Genomic DNA, 27,927 nt, shown 5'->3' with positions numbered 1-27,927 from the left:
TGGTGGGTCGCAGCGCTTGCCGCTTTACCAGAACTTTGGACTCCACGGATCCACCTTCCTTTGTGTCATCCCCAAACATGTATTTCATCTGTGGCACGAAGGCCTACACCTGGCTCCCCAAAGGCTGGGGGGGCACTTGCTACATCTCCTTCGTCCTTCCTCCAACTTATGTGGCCCCAGCGAATCACCACAGACAAAAACGAGCCAAAGACGTTGAGCAAGCCGACTCAACAGGGGCACAGTTCCTCGATGCTATGAAAGGACTCGTCCCCCTCTGGGGCCCGATGGCAAACAGCCGTGCCATCCGACATTTGACTCAGGCAGTCGAGACAACCATGAACATCACAGCGGGCATCTTTGCCAACAACACTGCCGAGCTCCAAGCGGTCCGTTTGGTGGCTCTTCAGAACCGCCTCGTTCTAGATGTGGTTCTGGCGGACCGTGGAGGAGCATGCCGCATTATTGGGGCCAGCTGTTGTACATACATACCGGACAACTCACCCTCAGTGTACAAAGCCATCGAACATCTTCACAGACTCTCTTCGGAAGTTCACCAAGAGCAAGAAGAATGGTCGCTTGGTGGTTGGTTCTGGGACACCGTCAAAAGCTGGGGCTGGAGACTGCTCACCATTATCCTGATTCCCGTAGTTGTAATATGTGGCCTATGCTTAGGAATTCAATGTTTGCCACCTATGTGTTCTTTATGTGCGAGTTGTATTTTTCCCAAAACTGTGGACATTGGAAGCGAACATATGAGAGCATTGTATGATACCGAAGTTAGGAATTTGATGAAAATTGACATTGAGTAAGCAAGTTGGCTAGATATGTTGAAAAGGGAGGACTGTTGAAAGTTAGGCTGAAAACCGTCAACATTATCGGCGCCCTCTTGCTCTCCTTAAACCTTTTGTGCGCGTAAAACAGCCGCCATTTTGAACACCATGGTTTCCCTGCTCTCGCCGAGAGCCAGCGCGCCTCTCTCTCCCTCCTAGCTTCACTGGCAACCCCCTGCTTGCACCTGCCTTGAGTCATAAACCCCTCTTCGGCGCTGCTCTCCCCCAGGCCCTCATCCTGTTCCCAATGCGACACCTCCCTGCCTCCCTTTCATGATCTCCGGCCCTTTGACGAAAACCCCTTTTCCCCGTGTGCCCGTTTGTCTTCCCCGTTCCCAGGCCGACACCTAGCTCTGCCGATACCAATCCCTTGCCCCTCCCCATACAATAGAAAGCTTCCCTCCTCAAAGGACCCCCGAGATGATCAAAGCCCCCCCCATCCCACGAGATCCGATCGAAACCCGCACACTCCGTGAATCGGCGGAATACCCAGCTGCGCGATGACCATCACCTGTTGTGAACGGGGCGGGGACTTCCACTGTAACCTTGCGTGGGAACGGGCTGGGAAGGGGGGGATTCTGAGGATGTCTTTCCGTACATCAAAGTATCAACGAGAATGTGTTACATGTAATAAAGAGATAAACTTGTGTATAAGAGGCCAGGCCTCAGGGATGCAGTTAGAGCACCTCAGAACGATACCTTCTGTCCGTTTCGTTGTGTTCTCCTCCGGAGAAAATAAAAACCTTGTTTCCTGCCTTCCAGTCTCCAGCGCCTGCCTCTTCAATAGTTTAACTTCTTTGTGGGTTCAAGAGGCGACACCGCCGGGCAAATACTTAAGGATCTTATATTCTGGTTGGTAGTGCCCCCCAGTTGTATTTTTCCACAATTATGGTCAGATTTTGGGCATTTAGGAAGTACGGGGAAATAAGGTTAACCAAATTTGCAGCCCATACACTGCCGTTACCCGGGGGGCGGTAAATTAAGAAGCCGGAGAACATAAAATTAGGGTTCAATGATATTTTAAAAAATGCGGCTTCGCATCCAGGAATATTGACCGATTCAAAGTCACAATTAAAATCTCTGTCAAAGATCACAGCGATACCCCCGCCGACCTGTCTTTCTCTGTCTACTCTAACAATAGCATATCCCTAGATATGTGGCTGCAGTGACTATTCTAGTGTCTTGGTATATTGTAAACTTATTCTGTACAATCTGGGTTTTGCCTTTATTAATCGAGTAGCCTGCGATTATCCCAAAGTAAAAAGCCTCTTTCTCTACTTCCAGTATTGATCTCCCTGGGTTTGGTGTTATAATAGCCACGTCATCCGCGTATGCGAGTAGCTTATATTCCGTACCATGTAACATAACCGGGTATATATTAGCATTGCTTGCTAATTTCCTTAAAAAAGGGTCTAGATATAGAGCGAATAGCAAGGGGGAAGCAGGGCAGCCCTGTCTCGTCCCTCGTCTAATCTGTACTGCCTTTGTGTAGTTTCTGTTTATTCTAACCCTTGCTGTTGGCTGTTCGTACAGGACCTGAATTGCCTTGATGTAACCCTCGCCTATCCCGAACCACTTCATTACCCTCCACAGGTAGTCCCACGAGACCCTGTCGAAAGCCTTCTCGGTGTCGAGGAATATAGCCGCGACAGGGTCCCGTGTCACCTCTGCAGCATCCAAAATCGTAATCATTTGTCTGATGTGCTGTGTCGTGCCTTTCCCGGGTATAAAGCCATGCTGTGAATTGATGACTAACCCTTCAATGACCTTACTCAGTCTTTGAGCTAGTGTTTTGGAGAAGATTTTTGTATCTGCGTTTAGTAGAGTGATTGGCCTGTAAGATCCAGGCTCTAAAGCTGGCTTGTCCTTCTTTAAAATCACTATTATATCGGCGCCTGCCCATGACTGTGGTACTGATCGTCCTGTCTGTGCCTGGCTAAAAGTCCCTAACATATCCCCCCCCAATAGATCCCAAAATGTCTTGTAAAATAGGCCGGTATTTGGTCTGGTCCTGTAGCTTTCCCCGCTGGAAGTTTGTTCACGGCCTCCCTAACTTCTTGTAGTGTTATTGGGAGGTCTAATTCCTCTTTGGCCTCTGGGTCTAATGTATCATGCTGTATCCCTGCCAAATATTCTGTTATCTTCTCTTCTGTGTTACTTATACTTGAGTCATACAGGTTATCAAAAAAGCTCTTGAAAACCTCCTGTATTTTTTCAGGTGTATTAACCTTATTGCCCAAACTATCTCTAATTTCCTTTATATCCCCTTTTGAAAGATTTTGTTGGGTACGTATTGCTAGCAGATGTCCAACTCTTTCATTGAATTCATAACACTTTTCTTTCTTTATCAAGTAGTTCCCGGCAGCTTTCTGTGCCAGGCTTATCCCTGCCTCTGCTTTATTCAGTTCTATGTCTAGTAGTATTTCCTCTATTGGCTCTCGATTACATATAGCCCTGATTAATCTCCCTTCTAAAATCTCCAACTCCCTCATCTTATTATCCATCCTGGTTTTCTCCTTCTTAGTTCTTTGTAATGTATAGCTTAGTGTTTCACCCCTCACCCTGGCCTTGAATGCATCCCACACCATGTTGCTCGTAGCTGTGTTCCTATTGTCCTCCCAAAATTGTGGTATCCATCCCTGCATATGTCTAATATATCCAGGCTCCTTTAGTAAACCTCTCTCGAATGTCCATGTGCTGTTTTTCGCCACTCTACTACTGAGCGATGGCAGTATTAACACTAATGGGTTATGATCTGAAACTACCCTGGGCAGCATTTCTAATTTAGATGCATTCATTATTGATCTTGATATAAAAAAAATCTAATCTAGCTACCATCTTGTGGGGGGCAGAATAAAACTTACTCCCTGTTCCTATTGGGTTCTTTTCTGCCCAGACATCCACTAATGCGTTATGTGCCGCCATGTTATATATGGCCGTACTTGTTTTTTTCTTACGCCCAACATATTCTGCCCTATTCGACATACTCCCTCCATCCAGACCATTGATGTTAAAGTCTCCACAACATATTACTGGTTCCGGCCATAAAGCCAGTTCCACATCTAAAAACTCAAAGATCCCTGGTTCATCATCATTTGAGGCATAAACTGATACCACTGTATAACTGCCAGCCTGTGTTTCTACCTCTGCAATTACCGATCTTCCGTCTTGGTCCTCTTTTTTCCTCTTAAGTTTAACAACCCCCTTTTTAGCTAATATAGCGACCCCTCTTGTTTTAGTATCTTGTTTTGTGTGGGCAAGAATATCAAACCCCATTTGTTCCATCAGAAATGTTTCCTTTCCTGCAATGTGTGTCTCTTGCAGACACATTATCTCTAGTCTAAGCATTCTTAGCAGGGCAGCAACTTTCTGTCTTTTGTCTCCATTATTCAAACCACTCACATTTATAGAAATAATTCTTAATGCCATTTACATTCTCTTAGGTCTCTCCATTTCGATCGTCCCCTTGATTTCATTCTAACTCTACACATTCTTAATGACATTCTTAGTATTGTGTTCTTTGGTCTCTTATTTATGTTTCCTTTTTTGATTTTTTTGTGCTGTTTTTCTCCAGTTTTCAGACTCCCCCCCCCCTTCCCCTCTCCCTCTCCCCCCCCTTACCTCCCTGGACTACCCCCCTCCCACATGACTCCCACCCCCCCTTTCACAGGCAAATATGTCACACATGACCTATATGTGACTGCTGTATGATGTATAGTCGCCACCCTCTCCTTCCTCTTGTTCCGTCTCCGTTCCCTTCTTCCCGTTCTGCTGTTCTGATTCCCTACACTACAACTCTATCTTATCATTAGTTCTCCCCTAGCCAGCTTGCTTCTTAGTCTATTTCTTTCTTCCCTTATTCATCTCAGTAAGTTCTGTTAGAAACTCCCTGGCCTTTACTTCGGAGATGAAGAACCTAGTACGACCACTGGTAATAATCTTTAGCTTAGCAGGAAACATCAGATAGGCCTCTGCTCCTTGTTGCTGGAAAGGTGTTATCATCTGTCTCATCCACCACCGTCTCTCTACAGTCACATGGCAGAAATCAGGTCGAGCAAAAAAAGTCACTCCTTTGGCGGGTTTTTTGGAATCAGGTCCAGCTTTTTCAATTATTTCCTGCCTTGCCAAGAAGTTCCCACAAAAAACTAGCTTGGCTCTCGGTAGATTATCCTGTCTGCCATCTTTCTTCTTTCGAACTGTCAGTGGGAACCTATGTGCTCGCTGTACTTCTAGCTCCCATTGCCATTGGGTTTCTGGAAAAGCCTCTTTCAGTAACTTAATAACATATCCTCTTGGGTCCTGCTCCTCCACTCCTTCCTCAAGCCCAAGAAGTCGTACATTGTTCCTTCTTTGACGATTTTCAAAATCTTCGATTTTCCATTGTAGGTCCTCTGTTACTTTTGATTGTTCCACTTTGAATGACTGCCAGTCCGTAATCTCGTCCTCCATTCTGCTTGTCCTCTCCTCTACTTGTTCGACTCTCTCTTCCACCTCCTCGTATTTTTTGTTCAATTTTCTTATTGATGCTTGAATTTTTTTTGTGTCATGTCTAGCTCGCCGACTCTCCTTTCTTGCTTCCGCCTGCATTTGTTTTAGTGTATTGAATACCATGTCCATCGTAGCGTGTTGAGAGGCTTCGTATTCTCCTTCCCCTGTTGGGCCGCCTCCCCCCTGTGTAGCCTCCTGATACAACCCTGAAGTTGCTGAGTAGTCCCATAGAAGTTTTTTGTTTGTATTGTCCTGGGGGTCCCCTCGCCTTGCAGTCGGTTTCCTCCTTTTCTTTGTATTTCTGTTGTCACTTGCTTCTGTATCTGAGCTATTTTCTATTGAACTTCTGCCTTCCTCTTCACTGGAGGTAGTGTCTGAACCCTCATTGACAGAGAAGAATTTGTCACACTCGCGTTCTCTCTGGGAGTCAAAACTTGCTAGGCTCCCCCACTTTGCGCATTTGGGCTGGTTCAGATTATTGGTCATTTCCTCTTCTACCTGTAATAGCGCGTCCAGCATCTGAGCGTTATTATCCTTTCCTATCCCTTCTGCCGCTCTGTTTTCTTCTGATTCAAACCCCTGTTTACTCCGATTTCCGCTCACCTCTGTCAGCTCTCCTGTCTCTGCTGCTGTCTCCTCCGTTCCCGTCGCAGGCTTGCTGCGTGTAGCTGGGTCAGGTTGTTGCTTAGCTACCGAGACGCTTGCGTCCTCGAGGACGTCTCCCATCGCGCTCTCGCTCGCTCCATTCGTGTCTATGTCGAACTCTGCAGAAGGTTGCTTTACTGAGGATTTTTTTGCTGCATTTGCTGGAGTCCTCGCGCTGAATGACTCCGATAAGGTAGGCTGTCTGAGAGTCGATTCTTTGTTTTCTTTTACAGCCGTTGCCTTGTTACTTCGTGCAGATATGGCTGTGGCAGTGTCTTTGTTTAGCTCTGTTGCTGTGAGCGGAGCCTCGTTTTGTGCACTAACAGATTTCGCATCTGTTTTCCTCTCCCTTTCCGCTCTTCTTTGTTGGGTTTTCTGAGCCATGGTGAGTGCAGGGGTCCCGCGCTTGCCTTGAGGAGGGATTTTGGGGATTGTGCCTGGCCCTAGAAGCTTGCTCGCTGTGACCGCTGTAATCGGCATTTTCTCCTTTTCTTTTTCTGACTTTTCATTCCTGCCACGCTGTGACATTTTGCCCCATCTAACGCAGAACGCTTCCCAGTGATTTCGTGCAGTTGTACTCACTGTTTCAATCACTGTCGCCGTTCTTTTTTTAAGTCTCTCTTCTGCAGATTTGAGCCCTTTGTGCTGTATTCTCAATAGCCAGGCGAGCAGCCACATCACCAGTGCCGGCGTCTCTTCAGATCAGCATACATGTCCTGCGAGTCGGGAGAGGGAGTATGTGCGACTCTCCACTACACCACACTAGCGGCCATCTTGCCCCCCAACCCATCAACATATCTGTCAGCTAAATTCATAACACACGCATCAACTGTCAGAGACAACTCCTTGTAATAACCAGCAGGATTTTTACGGGGGTCAGGTAAGGTCTGCTTAAGAGCCAAGACCTCTGCTCTCTTCCAAGGAACATGTACCCACACTCGCTGAAAATGTGCCGGTACAGGCTGAATACCCAAATTAGCATTAGCAACAACTTCCTCTCTACATACAGGAGGAACCTCTCTCATAGGATACTGCTTCACTTTCCTCCTAACAGAGGAATCAGGTTCGTACAATGTCTGAGACGGAAGCCTAGATCTAAAAGCAAGTATCATCTCTACGGCGTCTGTAACATCAGACTCCACAATCGTCCCTTTAGCAAATTCTGACTGGACATCAAGCACTTCCTGCGGAATCAGACCCAACTCATTATCTTCCCATTCCTGACGAAGAAAAGTACACATTAAGTCAAAAACACACCTTTGCTTAGGCGGATCCCACTGAAAGAAAACATCCATAACCGCTTGCAAATCATACCTAGAAGCATTTAAAACCCATCTACGAGCCAATAGATCCAACACTGTCCACTCTTCCGAACTAGGAAGCTGACTACGACTCTGCTTACGTTCCGAAACAGGGGTCATATTCAGTGACCCAAACAGTGGAGACAAAAGATTAGCAACAGTCTCAGTCATTCGTTTTCGAGCAGAAGGAGAAGAAGTGGACATAAAGACAGGAGAATAAATGTTTTGAGGCAAAAGTGGTGTAGGGACAAAAGTAGCAGGAGTCGGAGATACAGAAATGGAAGGCAAAGGAGTTTGAGGCAAGGCTGATAGCAAAGCTAGCGACCCTAGAGGGGGCTGCACCGTAGGAGAGAGAACATTCTGTAAAGCAACGGGTGGCTGAACAACAGCAGGGGGCTGAACAACAAAGGGTGGAACAACCGGGGGTAATGGAGGCGCAGTAGCACCCTGCACATAAGGAGGTGGCAATCTCAGTAAATGAGACATCAAAGGATCTTTTTCAAGGTCTTCAGTTACTTTTGGAGGAGAAGGCGGCAAGGCCGGATAACATTTATCTATGGCCATACAACGCTGTCTATCTAAGACTTCACTCGCACGCTCTTCTCCATCTTCCTTAAACTGCCTAGCAGCTTGTAGTACTGACATATTCTTATCTTTCCTATCTCTCTTTGCTTGCTTAATTTCTCGCTGTTTGGCTTCCTTACGCCAAAGGCGGAAAGAGTCAAACATCCCCGGCCGGGCTTTCTTCTTAAATAGCGCAACTTCCAAATTATCTAAAATATTTCATTCGAAATTACCATATTGGGGCCATTGTAAAACACCATATTTCCTTGTATAGCGGACCCATATTTCGTTATAGGTGATAGGACCCACTCCGTGTTTTGAATGGAGCTCATAAGTCGGAGTTCCAACCGGAGGTATCGGACACAAATCCTCCAATCGGGAATCCCTGTTGCAACCACAACTAAACCATTTCCTAATTTTGCTAAGACCAGGCATCTTATAGCTCACTAATCTAGCTTCAAACTTCAAGGGGTTATCAACTATCGATACACTCGTAAATATACGAACCCCTCGGCTTCGATTATTGCAAAAACCGAATCAAAACCAAGAAACAAAACAAAGTCGTGGGAGCGACCCACTTATACTTAACCAAAATGTCTGTCACGCCACCAGAAGACCGTCTCTTGTCTCGCTCTACAAAGCATCAATCGAGGGTCCAAGACAGGGCGACAGTCAGGGCAGCAGTCCTTCGTAGCCGTCGGAAAGCGGGAAGCCTCGCAGAAAAAACCTTCGGTCCACATTGACATACAGGGGTCAATGAAGTGGCGGACTTCCTCCAGAATTTCCTCACGTGGCTCCTCATGATCCTCTGGTTTGGACCGGTACCGCTGAAGTTGCCCCACGCTTGGGCGCCAACAGAAGAACCGGGTCAGAACCCAGCAGCGCCAGGGGCACGACCAAAGTCTTCGGATTCACCTGTCTTGGTATACAGAGACACGGAATACTTCTGGGTGCGTCAGAGACCAAGTTTATTAGATGCAGCTAGTAACAGAAATCCCAACAATACATCACAATGTATATTCCTAGGAGACTGTTCAAATTACTAAGGCAAGACATCTCCTTTTATACACCATATTCTCATTATAAATGTACACCCACTGCGCAAAATTCTAACCAATAGGGCACATTTTCTAACTGAGTATCACATTAACAAAAACCCAATTTACAGTAACCCAACCCAAAAGTTAATTATTAGGAATGTCCCAAATTTATAATTGAAAAGCACAACCCATGTAATGTCAGAACATAAAGGAAACAGTAATAGATGCTGAACAAGATAAAACATGTGAAAGGAAACTAAAGGTTAACGAGGTCCTGAACATTAAGTGGCAATCTTAGACAAAGATCAAACCAAGGGAAATTGGCTTTGTGAGGTCAGTTTCAGGTGAAGAGGTCAGTTTCTCTGCAGTTCTTTCAGAGTCGAAAGAAACCTAATTAATGTTTACATGAACTCAGAAGGCCAGGCCACTTGTTCGCCGGGCCTCTTTCACAGGCCTATGTGAGGGCAACACAAAATGGAGTCAGGCTCGAGAATTACAGAACCTCACAGCCCTTAACCTTCAGGCAGTGAATCCACGTCCCTGTCTGGAAACTCTGAATAAAAGCCTGACCGTGGCTGAGTGGACCGACGCATCCACTCCAGAAAGCAGGGTTTGACCTCGTGAGCACCGCCATGAATCCGGGTGGGTATACTCAGCCTTTCATCCTTCCGAGAGCAATAACATGAGTACCATTGAGTTGTGGACAGTAAACACAAGGGTGCCTTAAATGGTGAACATGTACTTCACAAACACACGTTATGATAAGATGGGACCTAAACCCGCCCCTTGGTTCCAGTTCCGAGCTGTTCTCTGACCATGGACCAGGGGTTTCTGTAGAGTACTTGAGGAGCTGGTCTGCTGTCAGCAGGAGAAGCGATTCCATGACCCTCTGATCCATGTTATAAGCCTGCTGCAGTCCGGCGTAGGTTGGCACTGTTCTTAGACTTGTGGAAAGAGAGAATTGATGGCAGTGGTTTGCAACAGCTAGCCCCTCTGTATGTGTTTGCCTCAAAGTAATAAAGTAACCTGGATATTCTCCAGCGTGCTCTGTCTAGCAGGGTGCCCTCCATATATACAATATAATATATTAGTTGACAGAGCACAACCCAAACATAGTTACACAACTGATTCAAACAAGTCAGAGTTTTGTTGAGTAACAATAGCCTTCTCCTGAGGAGGGTCAAGTGGGCATGCTTAGGACTGAGTACCAGTTCATTATTTCTCAGTAAAGGTGGAATTTACAATTAGCTGGCATTAGGTGTGGAGCAAACCATCTTCTTCTGCAGATGCTTGGGTGTGGATATATGGTAGTTAAGTGTTGCTGTGATGTACCTAGTGTTTAGCTCAGAGGGACATTTTAGTGTGGAATCTTGTCAATACCAGGTGGGTCAGCGGGTGATGGAATCATTACTGGTAATCACATATAGCCTTGTTGATTATGCCGGATATGGGAAGACTAGGGCTTTCCAACCAAACAATATTAGGAATAGCAGCTGGGGGAGGGGTGCAGGGGGGTGTTTAGGTCCTCACTTGTCGGTCAACTGCAGTAATTTAGCAAATCGGTAGAGGGTGAGGTTCCTGGGAACCATCAATTGCCCATAGTCATCCCTATGTAGAGCTCACCTTGGCGCTATTTGCATTTTAACTATAGAGCTTTCCCCCTCCATCTTGGTTCGATCTTGTGAAACGATAGGGTCGAGATGCAACCCGCTTTACATCCAAGATACCGTGTTCCATTATTATTAACTTTGGTGTACAGATATTTTATATTTTAAGTTTTTATCTGTGCATATTTGAAGGGTATTCACAGCTCAAGACTAGGTTTTACCCACTGCTGGGGCTTCCTGAACGCACTTCCTACACAATGCAAAGACTTTATCAAGCATTTTATACTTCTGGTTTCCAAGATTAGCAGTAAGCCGAAATCACTGTTTTTGTATGATTTTGGATTCATTTCAAGAATCTTGAAAAGTATTTTTCACTGAACAGTGACTAATGTTGAGGTGTAGTTTACGTGAACCTTCTAGCAAAGCGAGGGGTGAAGTAATAAAGCGATGCTAAACTGGTCGGAAGGTAGGACAGTGTTCAGTAGTCCCTAATCACCACTACTTCACATGTAAAAATCAAGGAAAATTGAGCAAAAAGTATCATAGTTATTAATATCCTTCACTTTAAATGTTCGATTTCTACCACAACAGCATTTAAATCCAGCTGCAATGCGTCCAATAACAAACCTGTCTTAAGACCAGAACTCAACAAACCTGGGTTGGCGCCTCAGAAATCTAGGCGCGAATTGGTCACCTTGTATGCAGATATCGATAATGTCTAGAGTATTTAATCATAAGTTAGGCCATTCTGGGCTAAGGCAGTGCCTCCCCTTTGTTCTCTGATGCCTCTGTTCTCCTTGATACTCAAGCCACCAAGGGAATGGCCAGCTCACAGTCACCAACCAGTTCTCATTGCACATCCTCTCATTGGGTTTTCTTCCAGTGGAATGCCCAGGCTGACTTACCACCCTGCCGCACGCCTCGCACTGCTGCACGCCACACAACACCACCACATCACTCTAGGACACCACCAAATCACTCTAGGACACCACCACATCACTCTGGGACACCACCACATCACTCAGCACCACAACAGCATCACTCAGCACCACAACAGCACTGTCCTTGCATGTTACTAACAAGCATTGCCATAGCCAATAGGACTCGCATTAGGAAAGTGAAAGCTATTGGCTTTGTGAATAACAATGCTATTAATTTATATATTTTCAAAGCCAAAAGATATTTTAAAAAATTGTCATTTACAATACCAATAGCTCACACTTTCCTAATGCGAGACCTATTGCATTACAAATGCTTGTTTATTTTATTCTAGCCAACCATAGAGCCCTGTCATGATATTGCCATTTTGTTGCCTCTGCCAGCGACCACCTCCTAAATGCTGTAAACCCTTAACACCTTCCCAATATGGCAGCCCTTATGCACCTGCTTTGTGTTAGTAGTAACCGTTCTCTCCCTCCCACAGGAAGGCGAACGAGGGTCTTGTGGCGCTGAGCGACAATGGGATCTCTCCCATCTCCATCCAAGAGATGGCCTACGGTGAGTTTCTAGTTGTATGCTGAAGGGAGGTGGTGGTGTGCTTGGATGAAGAACACAACTGTATAATTTGTTGCACTGCCCCATAAGGATCTAACAGTAGCCATGGTGTTAACAAGTTCATATCTTGGTTTCCCACCCGTTGATGGTTCTCAAATTCAGGAGCAAGACGAACCAGATTCTAAAGCAAGACGAACCCACCCGACGCTAGAGCAAGACAAACTCAATGCTAGAGCAAGACGAACCCACCTGATACTAGAGCAAGACAAACCCACCCGATGCTAGAGCAAAACTAACCCGATGCTAGAGCAAGACGAACCCACCCGATGCTAGAGCAAGGCGAACCCACCCGATGCTAGAGCAAGGCGAACCCACCCGATGCTAGAGCAAGGCGAACCCACCCGATGCTAGAGCAAGACAAACCCACCCAACGCTAGAGCAAGGCGAACCCACCCGATGTTAAGCAAGGCAACCCCACCAGACGCTAGAGCAAGGCGAACCCACCCGAGGCTAGAGCAAGGCGAACCCACCCGAGGCTAGAGCAAGGCGAACCCACCCAATGCTAGAGCAAGGCAAACCCGATGCTAGAGCACGGCGAACCCAATGGTAGAGCAAGGTGAACCCGATGGTAGAGCAAGGCAAACCCGATGGGAGAGCAAGGCGAACCCCGTTCCTAGAGCAAACCCACCCAACGCCAGAGCAAGGCAAACCCACCCAACGCCAGAGCAAGGCAAACCCACCCAACGCTAGAGCAAGGCAAACCCACCCAACGCTAGAGCAAGGCAAACCCACCCAACGCTAGAGCAAGACAAACCCACCCGACCCTAGAGCAAGACGAACTCACCCGACCCTAGAGCAAGACGAACTCACCCGACCCTAGAGCAAGACAAACTCACCCGACCCTAGAGCAAGATGAACCCACCCGACCCTAGAGCAAGGTGACCCCACCCGATGCTAGAGCAAGACAGCCTAGGTCATCTCCACAAAATGATGCATCTGGTAACAAAGGTTCAGAGCCAAACTCACAAAGGAGTCCAAAAAGCATCAGAAACCAAGGCAACCAATAACCTTCAATGCTGAAGCAAAACAAAACATGTTGTAGAGGCTTAGCACTCTGAACAGCACAATTTAAAGGACGCCTAATCGATTACAAGTATATAAGGCACACAGTCAAAACAATAAAAAATCATATTGTAATTTATGACCATAAAAACACTGCATTAAGTCACTTACTGAAAGAAACAGCAACCACAGTATTTTATCCCCTTCAGATGATCTTTAGGTTGGAGAGTGGTGGTGGGTTGATATCTGTAATGTCCTTCTCTCGACAGTGGCCGGCCTTGGGTTTGGCATCATGAGCGGTGCCTTCTCCATGATTAATATCCTGGTGGAAGCGATGGGCCCAGGAACGGTGGGAATCTACGGAGACTCCAACCTCTACTTCCTGACCTCAGGTAGGACGCCATGCGTTGCTTTACCCACCTTTTCTTCTCAGGCTCATCTTGTGATCTTGGTTGAATCAGAGGTCCTCCTGGCCCAGATCTGGTTTCACGCCACCTTTCAGCTTTGATAACATTGTTTAATACCTTTTGTTCTTTGCTTTGTTTATCCATGGGTTAAAGACACTTTGTACCTACCATTCCGAATGGCGTGCCAAAGTCTATTGGCTGATGATCCGGGCTGATGTTGGGCATGGGTGAAATATTGCCAGGGATGCCACTGACAAGCAGACACTTTGGCGGGAGGCAGACTCCAAGACTATGGGGGTTTAGCAAACTAAAAGCAGGCCTTATAGAACATAGAGGGGTATAGCCTTAGCTTGAAGGGGCTTCAGCTACAGTGCCAGCAGTGCAGAATATAGCAGAGGCTTTCGTCTTGAGATACTGGCAAAGAACTAGATGTTTGCCAGGCAGTCAGTCAACAAAATGTTTATTTTAACCTTAGTCTTTAAACATCATAAAAACCATTTAGATTAATAATCATCCTATTAAAAATCATCTTATGCAATATAAATACAGTTAAATTCACATTATACAAAATCAAGAGAAAATTTATACATTGCAAAGAAATCATTTCTAAAAACCCCTATTAAAAATCAGATAAAATGCTTTTGTTGTCCACCATAAATGATCTAAAAAACAGTTTGTTAGTATCGCTATTGCTTGCCTCCTTTATAAACACCATATTTAAGAAAGAGTGGCTTCAAGCTGCCCTGCCGAGACATCTGCCATTGTACTCCCTCTGGGAGGCTGCGCGAGCTGTCGCCTTTCGCCTGTAGCCCACGAATGCATATTCCGCACTCCTCATCGTGGCCGACTTTACCTTACTCCCACCGTGGCTCGGATTTAGACCCATTCTTACTCTTAAACCTCTGTTTTTAACCCAGAGTTGTGTAGCGCGTCCATATAGGAAACCCCTCTTGGTTCTGCCTGGTGGTAGGTGTTGTATTACGTCCTCTCATTTAGCCAAGTGACGGGCCCTATATATCTACAAAATTTGTTGACCATGTATCGTCCTAAGTGGCTACTGAGATCCCCAGGTAGCATGCTCTTCCAGGTTCCGCGTATTTATAGAGCACAGATGGACGGTCGCTCTTTTAGATACCTAGCTAGTAAACAGTGGCATGCACTTCCGATCGAGCTCCATATGGAACCATCTGAGGTGAGGTTTCGTCAGAAATTGAAGACTCACCTATTTCCCAAGTAGTTGCGTCCAACTTTTTCTCTAAGCCTTTTTGTGCTCCCTGTTCGGACAGTTATTGTAGCTTTTCTTGGTCTATATCCATAGCGCGGGAACACACTGATATAAGTGGAACCAGGTGCTTTATAAACTTTATTATTATTATTATTATTATTATTATGTCGTTATGAAGTATGTGTCCCCCTCTTTCACATACATGCATTAAAGATTCCCATTGGATGGGACATGCTGTTGGGGGTGTCACCTTGACACCATTGTAGTGTGGGGGGATACATCTCCTCCACCAGGGTATTACAACTCGACACTCATCAGCTACAGCATCACAACTAGCCTCTTTCACAACCACCGTCCTTATACAACTCAGATGGCAATGGGCTCTGCATATTATAGTCGCAGCCTAAAGGATCAGTATTTTCAAAAAACAATGAAATGCTGTTGAAACCCAAAGGTCGCTTTCTCATTTTTTTTGGGACCCAGTAGCTTCGGTCCCATGTGTCACAGGCTGTGTAGGCCATAAATGTCTTCATGTAAGCCATCTATACTTCAAATGTGGGTTCTACACAAATAAAATGCCAAGTTTCTGACCATTATTAATTAACTTAACGGTCATATTTGTAGAATGCACACTCATCCCTGAGGAAGCTACTGGCACCATTGACTGATCAGGGATGTCTCTTAGGAAGGATAAAAGGCAGAATGGGTCCGCCAGGACTTGAGCCTGGGCCCATGAGGTCCAACGCAGACTCCCGGAGTGAGTGAATGAGTCCACGGAGCACCAGACCCTGCTATGAGGAGAACCCCCTTATTTTGGAGGCTCACTCACTGTAATATGTAGTTAAGTCTGAATATGATCTACAACATTTAGATCCCACCTCTCAATATGGGGCTCGTTGACTGTGGCTAGCTATGGCAAACCACTTCTGCATGGGGGGGGTCTGTGTGTTGAATACAGTGAAGGAGTTTATCTTTCTGTGAGTGGAATATAGTGCATAAGAAGATTATCTGTCTATGTATGGAATATAGCGTGCAAGGCGTTTATCTGTCTCTATGTGTAATGCAGCCACCCACAGAAGCAGCCTAAAAATGTGTCTAGGGTCTGCCATTGCAGAACCTGCGTGCAGTCTGGTACTGTCATGCTAACTGCTCAAGTGCACACACTTCCCAGCCCCTAAACCTTCCCTTAACTTCATATTAGTCACCCCTATGGTAGGCCCGAGGGCAGGGTGCATTGTAAGTGTAAGGTAGGACATGCTCTGATGTGTGTGGCATGTCCTAATAGTGAATTACAGCCAAATTCGTTTTTCACTATTGTAAGGCTACCTGTTCCCTTTAGGCCAGATGGGCTGCTGGAATTATTACACTCTATAATCCCAGCAGGCTCAGGGAACATGGTAGAAAATAATGTTTAGTATGCCTGAACTCAGAATAATAAAATATTTCTTTTAGTAAAGTATATTTTAATATCCTGTGTTTGCAAATGCTACTTTTAGAAAGTTAGCCTTTGCTTGCCTAACCATTTCAGCCCGCCTCTGCTGGGATGTGTATCTGACTGTCTGGGATGTGTGAGTGACAGGGCTGGGGGATGACAGGTGGTGAATGCAAGGATTACACCTTAGTGGGAGGTAGGAGTGCCCCTGGACTCTTCATCAGGCTGTGCTCTGCCACCACAATGCTGGCTCCGCCCCCCTGGGGAGCGACTGATGACTCAGCCTGCACCTGGCCCAGGAAGGGCGAAGCACTGTCAACAAGGTACTCCTGGCAGCCCCTGTCCCCACAATGCTGGCTCCGCCCCCCTGGGGAGCGTCTGATGTGCCTGCCCTCAAACTGAAAGCAACAGCCAGAGTACACCCAACAAGTGCTCAGAGACTGAAAGGAATTATGCAGAGGCCCCCTTGGCCTGGAAAGACAAAGGAAATGGTGTATAAAAGAAGGAGCCCTGCTCCTTGTAAATTAGATCCTGTTTGCGCAACAAAGAAGAATCTCTGCCTGAAGAGAAGGACCCTGGAAGCTGCATGGAGAAGTACTGCCTCTGACCCCAAGAGACTGGCCTGTGGTGGGTGCCTTGCTGCTGAAGGAGAGCAGGAAAGAAAGACTGAAAGACTTTGCTTTTATTCAACTTGTGCCAAACTTTTACCAAGATCTCCAAGGGCTTGCTGTGGAACTTGCCCCCTGAACTGCGCCCCAGGAACAGTGGGCGCTACCCCCCTCTGAAGGAAGCTGCTGCTGGCGTGGGCTGTCTGTCCCTGCAGCGCCGAGTGAAGGAGAGCTGAGAGCGTCGTGCTTCTACGCCGCGCTCTCTACCAATTTGAGCATCTGTGTCCCCTGAGCACCATGACTGTGGCCTGATCGTGTGCCAGCTGCAAAGTGAAGATCAGCCCCACGCTGGTCCGAGCACCGTGACTGCCCCCGTTCTGAGCCGTAGCTCACACCGTGAAGGAGGACCTGTCCGGTCCGAGCATCGCCGCCTGCTGATCCCCGTGTTGCAGGCTGCCCAGCAAAGACGGACTCTGCCCGTGATTGTGCCCTCCGTGACCTGTGCGCTGAGACCCGCTCCCCGCAGCTGTGAAGTGGAGTGCTGCGGGGCCGCGCCTGGCTGGTACATCTGGTTCTTTGAATCGTACCCCCATCAGCCCCACCTGCAGCCGCTCCCCCTCCAGGGTCAAAGCGTACGCTGCGGGTACGTCTGTTTGCCCCACAACGCACCGTCCTTTGAGAGCCCTGCGCCTACGCCTGACGAGCCGTAGCCCGCCTTGCCCCCAAGGAGCACCGCGACGTGACCAGACCTGACCCCCGCTGCTGGGCCCTTCGCATCACCCCCAAGAAGGTACTGTGACTGTGTGTAAAGTGCGTGCCACTCAGGACCCGAAGTCCGTGAGGCACGCACTCCCTCGATCCCCCTGAGGCCCCTCCGCTGTGTGGCCGTACCTGCGAGACGTCCCCATCCTGTCTCCCAGCTTCGGTACGACTCGCACAGCTCCAGTGCCCATTACGCCTCGCATCCCCTTCTTCAGCGCCGTACGCTTCTCACGGGAGATGCGTGAGGTTTAGCTGGCTGCGCTGGATTTACCGAACGAGACGATATAAAGCTCTGTGAAGCGTACCTAAGGGAGCAAAAGGGGGTACACACGCAGCGCACGGTGCCTGGACCATTGTAAGCCTAAAGTAAGCTGTGAAAGGTCATTTTTCACCCAGTAACATTGGTCCAAGAATTAAGAACTATTTTTTAAGAACTACCATTGCTTTTGGAACCTGTGACATATTTAGAGAGTAACTGGAACTGCTTCTTGCAATCTGAAAGACTGTATTTACAAGGCACTACTTGAAGAGTATATGTACAACCTGAACAAGTAACTGGAACCATTTTGAACTGTAAAAAGACCATATTTACAAGCCTGCTTAAATCTATATAAAAGATATACTTTTACAAGAATACAGTCTGGTGTCATTGTGTGGTGGGTTGATGGTTATTGTGTGTGATACTGCAAATGTTTAACCCTATGTACTCCAGAGTTTAGCCTAGACTGCTTGCGCCACACTACCTAGAGGGTGAGCAGGGGTTATTTCTGAGAGTAATCCTTTGCCCTGACTTAGAGGAGAGGGTCCCTGCTTGTCGCCAGTGCTGCACTGCACCAACCAGAGACCCCCAATTCTAACACATCTTAACTTTGACTATCAGCCAGGTCCACCTCACCCCACCTGTACCCCAACTGCACCCACACTACGGTGCTGCAGCGACAGACCATGTGGGGCAGAGATCACCGCCCTGGGCACCAGGCCATTGGCCTGGTGGGAGACTGGCAGTGCCTCCACACGTGCCCAATGGTTTTGTGAAGCTGACACAAAGATGGTCTCCTTGCTGCTTCGCTTTGCAGAAGTTTGATTGGGTCTGAAAAGTTTTTGTAAAGTCTGATTTGATGACGTAAAGATGCAAGAACGTTCTAGGGCACGGAAAGCTTGATCTTGGGGAGGATGGAGTGCTTTGGTAAGCCTAGAAGTGCTCAGAAGTGCTAGAACCACAAAGTGATGAAGACGCTCCTTTCCAGGCTCCATTGTGAACATGAGCATACCTGACCATTGCTGCGTTTTTGGGCAACACGCTGTTGCATCTCTCAAACTCCTGTGCAACTGTCATTTTTAGGTCCGGCAGAGGAGCGAATGACATCTGAAATAGAGCAACACTCCAAGAAATATAAAATTAGGAGTGGTGGGTGCTGGCAAAACTCTGCCATGCTGTGATTTGCGGAGTGTTTGCCAAACTCCATGCTCCAAGTGGAGCATGAAATTGTAAAACTCCGTAAACCACCGGCGGAGTGAAATTTACTGCCCACCACTAGTTGAATATAGCGAACAAGAAGTTTATATGTCCATGTGTGCCTTTGGCTCTCGCTGCACTTACTGCCTTTGGCACTGGCTGCATCTTACTGCCTTTGGCGCTGGCTGGCTCTTCCTGCCTCTGACCCTGGCTGCATCTTCCTGCCTCCGGCACTGGCTGCAGCTTCGTGCCTCCGGCGCTGGCTGCAGCTTCGTGCCTCTGGTGCTGGCTGCAGCTTTGTGCCTCCGGCGCTGGCTGCAGCTTCGTGCCTCCGGCGCAGGCTGCAGCTTCGAGCCTCCGGCGCAGGCTGCAGCTTCGTGCCTCCGGCGCAGGCTGCAGCTTCGTGCCTCCGGCGCAGGCTGCAGCTTCGTGCCTCCGGCGCAGGCTGCAGCTTCGTGCCTCCGGCGCAGGCTGCAGCTTCGTGCCTCCGGCGCTGGCTGCAGCTTCGTGCCTCCGGCGCTGGCTGCAGCTTCGTGCCTCCGGCGCTGGCTGCAGCTTCGTGCCTCCGGCGCTGGCTGCAGCTTCGTGCCTCCGGCGCAGGCTGCAGCTTCGTGCCTCCGGCGCAGGCTGCAGCTTCGTGCCTCCGGCGCAGGCTGCAGCTTCGTGCCTCCGGCGCAGGCTGCAGCTTCGTGCCTCCGGCGCAGGCTGCAGCTTCGTGCCTCCGGCGCAGGCTGCAGCTTCGTGCCTCCGGCGCAGGCTGCAGCTTCGTGCCTCTGGCTGCTGCTTTGTGCCGCTGGCTGCTGCTTTGTGGTGCTGGCTGCAACTTTGTGGCGCTGGCTGCAGCTTTGTGGTGCTGGCTGCAGCTTTGTGGCGCTGGCTACAGCTTTGTGGCACTGGCTGCAGCATTGTGGCGCTGGCTGCAGCTTTGTGGCGAGTTTGCATGTCCTACCTCCATGACTTGGCATTGACCACATTGCAATGGTTTTGGCTGTGTTTCTCTGTCCTGGTCATTGGCTGTGTTCTTCTGACCTGAACACGGTTTGCCTTCTCAAGACTGTCTGTCTCATGTCGCTCTGACTGTCTCATGTCGCTCAGACTGTCTCTCATGTCGCTCTGACTGTGTCTCATGTCCTCTGTCTGTCTCATGTCCTCTGTCTGTCTCATGTCCTCTGTCTGTCTCATGTCCTCTGTCTGTCTCATGTCGCTCTGTCTGTCTCATATCCTCACGGTTTGTTTACAGAAGTTCTTCTCCCTTTCTAGCTTTCATGACCATGGTGATGACGCTTCTCCACACCTTCTGGGGCGTGGCCTTCTTCCACGGTTGTGAACACCGGCGCTGGTGGGAACTTCTTGTTGTTATCATCATGCACTTAATCATCTCTGGTTTGGTGAGTAACACAGTTCACTAATCTAAACATATCTACATCATGCAATGCTCAGAGCCATCCTGCCCTTCCCCCTCCAGCCCTTGCACCAGTGACCTGCCAGCTCCTTCACTCCAGAACCACAACCACTTCAAGACTATGTCCTTGACAACCATCACATCACACCGGTACCCCTTTGACATCCATGTTAAGTGTAGGCATCGAAGGCCACCCTTTCATTGTGAACATATGTACATTAATAGTTTGCCTGAAAGTCCATTTGCACAGGTAGGCATGGAATGAGAGCCCCCTTTGCTGCCGTGTGTATCCTGATGTGAAAGAGGGCAGCACGTGGAGTGGACAGACGATGGAGGTGTGGGATCAGGCAGGTGAGCAGGTAGGAAAAGAAGATTGAGCATGGGAGAAACGTGGGTATGATACTGAGACATTAAGGGCCTGGAGAGCAATATAGTGGGCAGGACAAGGAACTGGCAGGGAAGTGTGTGGGAAGATTGTGGACCCCAGGTGAAAGAGCTGAACCCGTAAATCTATCCACAGACATCTGGTCAACAGTCCACTCCCACCACAATCCACAACCTGCCCACCGACAACATTTGCACACCCCCTACTTTAACATTCAAGCTAAAGAGCCAATCACCCCAAAGTTGTAGTTGCACAGTTGCCTCCCTGCTACCATTGAACACTCTCTCTACATCGGTCTTGTCTCTTCACCTGAACACACCCGGACACTCCATGCTCCACTATTTCACCACTCTGATCTGTACGTCTCGACATTTAGACTTCTCACGACCATGTATCAATTCTTCCCTCCTTAACTCATTTCTAAACCCATTTCCCCACTTTTTCACTAGTCTCTCCACAAGGATTGCCTTTCTTCATCCTGTGTTCACCAAGATGTGCACTCATTTTTATCCACTTATACTCAATCGCCAGACATCGCACCCCTCCATTGTCAGGTCAATCATCACTTCATTGCACTTCTGCGTAATTGTGAATACCCCTCTGCCCTCGGCCTGCCTACTTTTGTATCATCAATAATGTACAGATGGATTTGTGGCCAGTCCCCCAACCCTATCCACAGCCGTCCCATGACTGCATTCGCAAGTCACTTGTTACGCCCGCCTACTCTACTGCCCACAAAGCTCATGCACTGGTAATATCCAGCGACATCTCCAGCCATCTCAATGCTCCATTCTCCAGCTGCTCATGACACCATCCATGTCTTCTGTCCACAAGCCTCATGCACTGGTAATATCCAGCGGCATATCTAGCCATCTCACTTCCCCATTGACAACTCCGGGAGCCATGTGATAGTCTGGTGGTTGGTGTGGTACACCCCTGTGTACCCCCTTGCACAGAACTGTATGCTTGTGTTAGTTGGAGAGATTCTGTAAGGGGTCACCACTCTGGAGAGAGGTCTGCATGGACAGGCACGTGCATCGCTGGTCTGGTTTGTTGAAGATGCTGCTTTACTGCCTCTTTCTGAAGCTCTCAACCAGGTCCACCTCTGAATGTTGCCCACAATTTAGGCAGCACCTTACAACTCAGTGACATGATGGGAGCGACGGCTGAGTAACACTGTCGACAAGTATTGCCAATGTGTTAACCACCTCACCAGTCCATTGTTGGATACCTCAACCTTCCATTGTTGGCCATCTCACTATTCCATTGTTGGCCATCTCACCATTCCATTGTTAGCTATATCACCATCCCATTGTTAGCCATCTCACCATTCCATTGTTGGCCATCTCACCATCCCATTGTTAGCTATATCACCATCCCATTGTTAGCCATCTCACCATTCCATTGTTGGCCATCTCACCATTCCATTGTTGGCCATCTCACCATTCCATTGTTGGCCATCTCACCATTCCATTGTTGGCCATCTCACCCTTCCATTGTTGGCCATCTCACCCTTCCATTGTTGGCCATCTCACCCTTCCATTGTTGGCCATCTCACCCTTCCATTGTTGGCCATCTCACCATTCCATTGTTGGCCACCTCACCATTCCATTGTTGGCCATCTCACCATTCCATTGTTGGCCATCTCACCATTCCATTGTTGGCCATCTCACCATTCCATTGTTGGCCATCTCACCATTCCATTGTTGGCCATCTCACCATTCCATTGTTGGCCATCTCACCATTCCATTGTTGGCCATCTCACCATTCCATTGTTGGCCATCTCACCATTCCATTGTTGGCCATCTCACCATCCCATTGTTGGCCATCTCACCATCCCATTCTTGGCCATCTCACCATCCCATTCTTGGCCATCTCACCATCCCATTGTTGGCCATCTCACCATCCCATTCTTGGCCATCTCACCATTCCATTGTTGGCCATCTCCCCACTCCATTGTTGGCCATCTCACCATTCCATTGTTGGCCATCTCACCATCCCATTGTTGGCCATCTCACCATCCCATTGTTGGCCATCTCACCATCCCATTGTTGGCCATCTCACCATCCCATTGTTGGCCATCTCACCACCCCATTGTTGGCCATCTCACCATCCCATTGTTGGCCATCTCACCATTCCATTGTTGGCCATCTCACCATTCAATTGTTGGCCATCTCACCATTCCATTGTTGGCCATCTCACCATCCCATTGTTGGCCATCTCACCATTCCATTGTTGGCCATCTCACCATTCCATTGTTGGCCATCTCACCATTCCATTGTTGGCCATCTCACCATTCCATTGTTGGCCATCTCACCATTCCATTGTTGGCCATCTCACCATTCCATTGTTGGCCATCTCACCATTCCATTGTTGGCCATCTCACCATTCCATTGTTGGCCATCTCACCATTCTGTTGGACCTCTCACCATTCCATTGTTGGCCATCTCACCATTCCATTGTTGGCCATCTCACCATTCCATTGTTGGCCATCTCACCATTCCATTGTTGGCCATCTCACCATTCCATTGTTGGCCATCTCACCATTCCATTGTTGGCCATCTCACCATTCCATTGTTGGCCATCTCACCATTCCATTGTTGGCCATCTCACTTTTTATTGTTACTCACATCCTTACTACATCCCCAGCGCAGTTCTGATCCATCTGGGCTGCAGCTTCAGGAAGCTGCTGCTCCTTTGGAGAAACAGCAGTGTTAGAATAGCCGAACAGCACGGTGCAGTTATGCAAATGTAGGGCACGAGAACTGCCAAATGTATGTGGCAACTCATTAAAATTCACACAACACCATCTTTTTCCATTAGATAGTCATAATCTCTGCATCTATAGCTATTGTAGACAAAAACCTGACTACCACATTCCGTCGAATATGTTACAGTAGCACTACAGCTGAACTGGTATTGGCAGTACTCTAAATCAGCCCTCACAACTCTTACGCAAACAGAATACTACACAACTCTGGGCCTGACTTACAAAGGTAAACTTACACTTTTGGGTAAGTTTACGCTTGCTGTAGTCCCTTTACTATGGTTTTAGTATTCACAAACTGTGCATGTAATTTTACTACTATTACATTTACAAGTGTATTTTTACTACTAGTAATAGTACTAGTTGTAAAATTACAATTGTTTGTGAATACCAAAAAGTAGTAAAGTTACTACAAGTGTACGCTTATACAAAAGTGTATATTTACTTAAGATTAATACTGTTATGCAACTTTTACTACTAATAATTTTACAAGTATCAATTTACTACGAGTAAAATTACTACTAGTAAAATTGCACTCGTAGTTTGTGAATATTAAAAAGTAGTAAAGCTACTACAAGTGTAAACTTATACAAATGTGTAAGTTTAAGCCTGTGAATCAGGCCCTTTGTGCACTGAAACTCCTCGTCGTAACCGTACACCTGTGCTTTCCTGAACTTTACATTTACATCACCTCGGTAGGTCTGATTTGATACCATTTTAACCTCCACTGTAGACGATAACATCTGTATATTTGCTTTCTTCCAGACGTTCTTGAATCCGCTCTATGTGGCTACCCTGGTCCCTGCGTACCTCATAATGGTCGGCACAGGAGCCTGGACATACTTAATTTCAGGAGGTTCAAGTAAAAACCTTCAGCGCTTCTTCCTGTGTGAGTATACTACTTCTCCCTGTGAGAGTATACTGTTTCTCCCTGTGAGAGTATACTACTTCCTGTGTGAATATACCACTTCTTCCTGTGTGAGTTTCCTCCTTCTTCATGTGCGTATAATGCTGCTTCCTGTGTGAGTATAATGCTACTTCCTGTGTGAGTATAATGCTACTTCCTGTGTAAGTATAATGCTACTTCCTGTGTGAGAACGCTGCTTCTTCCTTTGTGCGTATAATGCCTCTTCCTGTGTGCATAAACTGCTTCTTCCTGTGTGCGAATGCTGCTTCTTCCTGTGTGCATATACTGCCTCTTCCTGTGTGCGTATACTGCCTCTTCCTGTGTGCGTATACTGCCTCTTCCTGTGTGCGTATACTTCCTCTTCCTGTGTGTGTATGCTGCCTCTTCCTGTGTGCATAGACTGCTTCTTTGTGTGCATATCCTGCTTCTTCCTGTGTGAGTATCAGGCTTCTTTCTGTGTGAGTATACTGCTCCTTCCTGTGTGAGTATACTGCTCCTTCCTGTGTGAGTATACTGCTCCTTCCTGTGTGAGTATCATGCTCTTTCCTGTGTGAGTATCCTGCTCCTTCCTGTGTGAGTATCCTGCTCCTTCCTGTGTGAGTATCCTGCTCCTTCCTGAGTATCCTGCTCCTTTCTGTGTGAGTATCCTGTTTCTTTCTGTGTGGGTATACCGCTTCTCCCTGAACGAACATACCACTTCTCTCTGCGAATATACCGCTTCCTGTGTGATTATCCTCCGTGTTCCTGTGAGTATCCTACTTCTTCCTATGCAAGTAGCCTCCTCCTTCCTGAGTATCCTGCTTCTTCCTGTGTGAGAATACTGCCTCTTCCTGTGTGCATATACTGCCTCTTCCTGTGTGCATATACTGCCTCTTCCTGTGTGCATGTACTGCCTGTTCCTGTGTGTGTATACTGCCTCTTCCTGTGTGCATATACGGCCTTTTCCTGTGTGCGTATACTGCCTCTTCCTGTGTGCATATACGGCCTTTTCCTGTGTGCGTATACTGCCTTTTCCTGTGTGCGTATACTGCCTTTTCCTGTGTGCATATACTGCCTCTTCCTGTGTGCATGTACTGCCTCTTCCTGTGTGCGTATACTGCCTCTTCCTGTGTGCATATACGGCCTTTTCCTGTGTGCGTATACTGCCTTTTCCTGTGTGCATTTACTGCCTCTTCCTGTGTGCATATACTGCCTCTTCCGGTGTGCATGTACTGCCTCTTCCTGTGTGCGTATACTGCCTCTTCCTGTGTGCGTATACTGCCTCTTCCTGTGTGCGTATACTGCCTCTTCCTGTGTGCATATACGGCCTTTTCCTGTGTGCGTATACTGCCTTTTCCTGTGTGCGTATACTGCCTTTTCTTGTGTGCATATACGGCCTTTTCCTGTGTGCATTTACTGCCTTTTCCTGTGTGCGTATACTGCCTTTCCTGTGTGCGTATACTGCCTTTCCTGTGTGCGTATACTGCCTTTCCTGTGTGCGTATACTGCCTTTTCCTGTGTGCGTATACTGCCTTTTCCTGTGTGCATATACTGCCTTTTCCTCTGTGCGTATACTGCCTTTTCCTGTGTGTGTATACTGCCTTTCCTGTGTGCGTATACTGCCTTTTCCTGTGTGCGTATACTGCCTTTTCCTGTGTGCGTATACTGCCTTTTCCTGTGTGCGTATACTGCCTTTTCCTGTGTGCGTATACTGCCTTTTCCTATGTGCGTATACTGCCTTTTCCTAGGTGCGTATCCTGCTTCTTCCTGTGTGAGAATCCTCCAGTAGCCACTCTCCTCAGGATACTGATGCCAGTCACCTCACAGCCTGGGCAGAGAGGGCTGAACCTGGTCTCACTCGGGATAGTGATGCCAGTCACCTCACAGCCTGGGCAGAGAGGGCTGAACCTGGTCTCACTTGGGATAGGAATGCCAGTCACCTCACAGCCTGGGCTGAGAGGGCAGTAGCCACTCCCCTCAGGGTAGTGATCCCAATTTCTATTTTGACCACAACAGAAGCATTGTGTGCTCCCTCAGTGGGTCTGTATGCTCGCTGAGCTCACTGGAGATAGACACACAGGTCTGTCTATGAATGTAAGGACAGAGGCAGCGATTGGCACAGCTCTCAAGGCCTGGCCACGCTTAGGACATGTGTTGTAAAAGCTTGTTTTAACAGAGAATGCCCTGATTAGAGCTTGCCTAGGAGATGAAAGCTAGCTGGTATCCTTTGCTAGATATGCTAGAATGCCCTAGTATGGCGCGGCTGTGGACAGACCCTACTGCGGTGTCTTGGCCTGCGAGGGCTGCCTGGTCCACGCTTGTATTGGGAGGAGGCGCGACGTCATGTACTTGATGACCCTACATGAACCTGTAATGTTGTATCACCCTAGGAAGCCTCTCCCTGTGCTGAATGTCTTTGCCACTAGGGCTCTTTGCCAGGACAGATGTTCTGACTGTGTTTTGTCTTGCAGGTCTCAGAGGTGACGACAGCCCGATGGGTGGGACTTGACTCCGGCCGGAGACTGCCGCTGCAGTGTGTCCATCCTGCTCTGTGACATGACTTCCTGCTGATGGGACCTCCATCCAGGTGAGATCTGCCCGAGGGGACCTGTCGCGTCAGGATTCCTGCTCCGCTGCCTCTGCAGCAAGAACCCTCCAGGGAGCCGCTTCACTAACTCACCTCAGATGCCCCCCTGCCATGGTCCGGAAGGGTATCTGCTGAGATGACCCCCTGGACATGCTGCTCCAACCTCCCTGGACTGGAAGCTTGGCCCTGAAATGCTTTCTACTTTGGGCTTTTTAACAAACTCTCCTGGCCTTTACCCAGGACACTTGGATTCTTACCTCAGCTGCCTTAACTGGAAATATTTGACTCGGTCCGGGATCACTGGTGACTGGTTTTAAGAAGACTGTTCTCCGATGGAGCACTCTGTCATCTCGACAACAGTGGACACTACACTTCAGACTTCCTGTACTGGCGCCTACTCTGCTGACCTATCTCTTCTGGAGAACTTCATCCGCTGCCCTGGCCCTGGACACTCCGAGCTCACCTGCTCTTCCGGAGCCATGGATCGACAGCCCCTTCTCTGAGAGGCTTGTGGACAGCGTGTTAGTATTGTGCGATTCTGGAGGGGCCAGGAGCTGCTAATTGAAAAAGATGTTCTGTAAAATCTTTTGTATTAATTTCTAACATGGCCAAGGCCTCTGCTTTTTAAATAATCATTCTGCAATAGTTTACACAACTCTAAAATACATTTGAAGTCATTTCTTCTTGTTTTTGCTGATTTAAGTTTATTTTTCAAAGTGTATAAACACTTGCTTTTGCTGATTTATGCAATATTCTAACTGGCCTGAAGATTTAATAGTAGCTATATCACTAAAATACAGGCCATCTGAGAACTCCATTCACATACCTGGTATATCCAAGGGTCTACAACTATACTCTGGACACTATACGGTCTGAAGGGGAAACAACAATGAGACACATGCTACAAAAAGGAAAAATATACAATAAATTTCCGATTCCCATCACTCACCACACTGGTGACATGCTTCATCATCTGGGT

General features: G+C 47.8%; 1 protein-coding gene across 1 annotated transcript in view; it reads left to right on the top strand.

Moving 5' to 3' along the window:
• Positions 1-27,631, top strand: part of LOC144817675 (gamma-secretase subunit APH-1A-like) — a 121,253-nt gene extending 93,622 nt beyond the window's left edge. The window contains exons 3-7 of the mRNA XM_078674406.1: positions 11,899-11,972; positions 13,301-13,423; positions 20,182-20,309; positions 24,241-24,364; positions 26,833-27,631. Of these exons, the coding sequence (XP_078530532.1) occupies positions 11,899-11,972; positions 13,301-13,423; positions 20,182-20,309; positions 24,241-24,364; positions 26,833-26,870 (487 nt within the window). The 3' untranslated portion in view covers positions 26,871-27,631. The remainder of the gene's footprint in view (positions 1-11,898; positions 11,973-13,300; positions 13,424-20,181; positions 20,310-24,240; positions 24,365-26,832) is intronic.
• Positions 27,632-27,927: the final 296 nt, after the last annotated feature.

The sequence above is a fragment of the Lissotriton helveticus genome, chromosome 2_1 (genome assembly GCF_964261635.1).
Source record: "Lissotriton helveticus chromosome 2_1, aLisHel1.1, whole genome shotgun sequence".
Lineage (NCBI taxonomy): Eukaryota > Metazoa > Chordata > Amphibia > Caudata > Salamandridae > Lissotriton > Lissotriton helveticus.
Note: the sequence above shows the minus strand (reverse complement) of the source record. Positions and strands in the feature narration are given on the sequence as shown.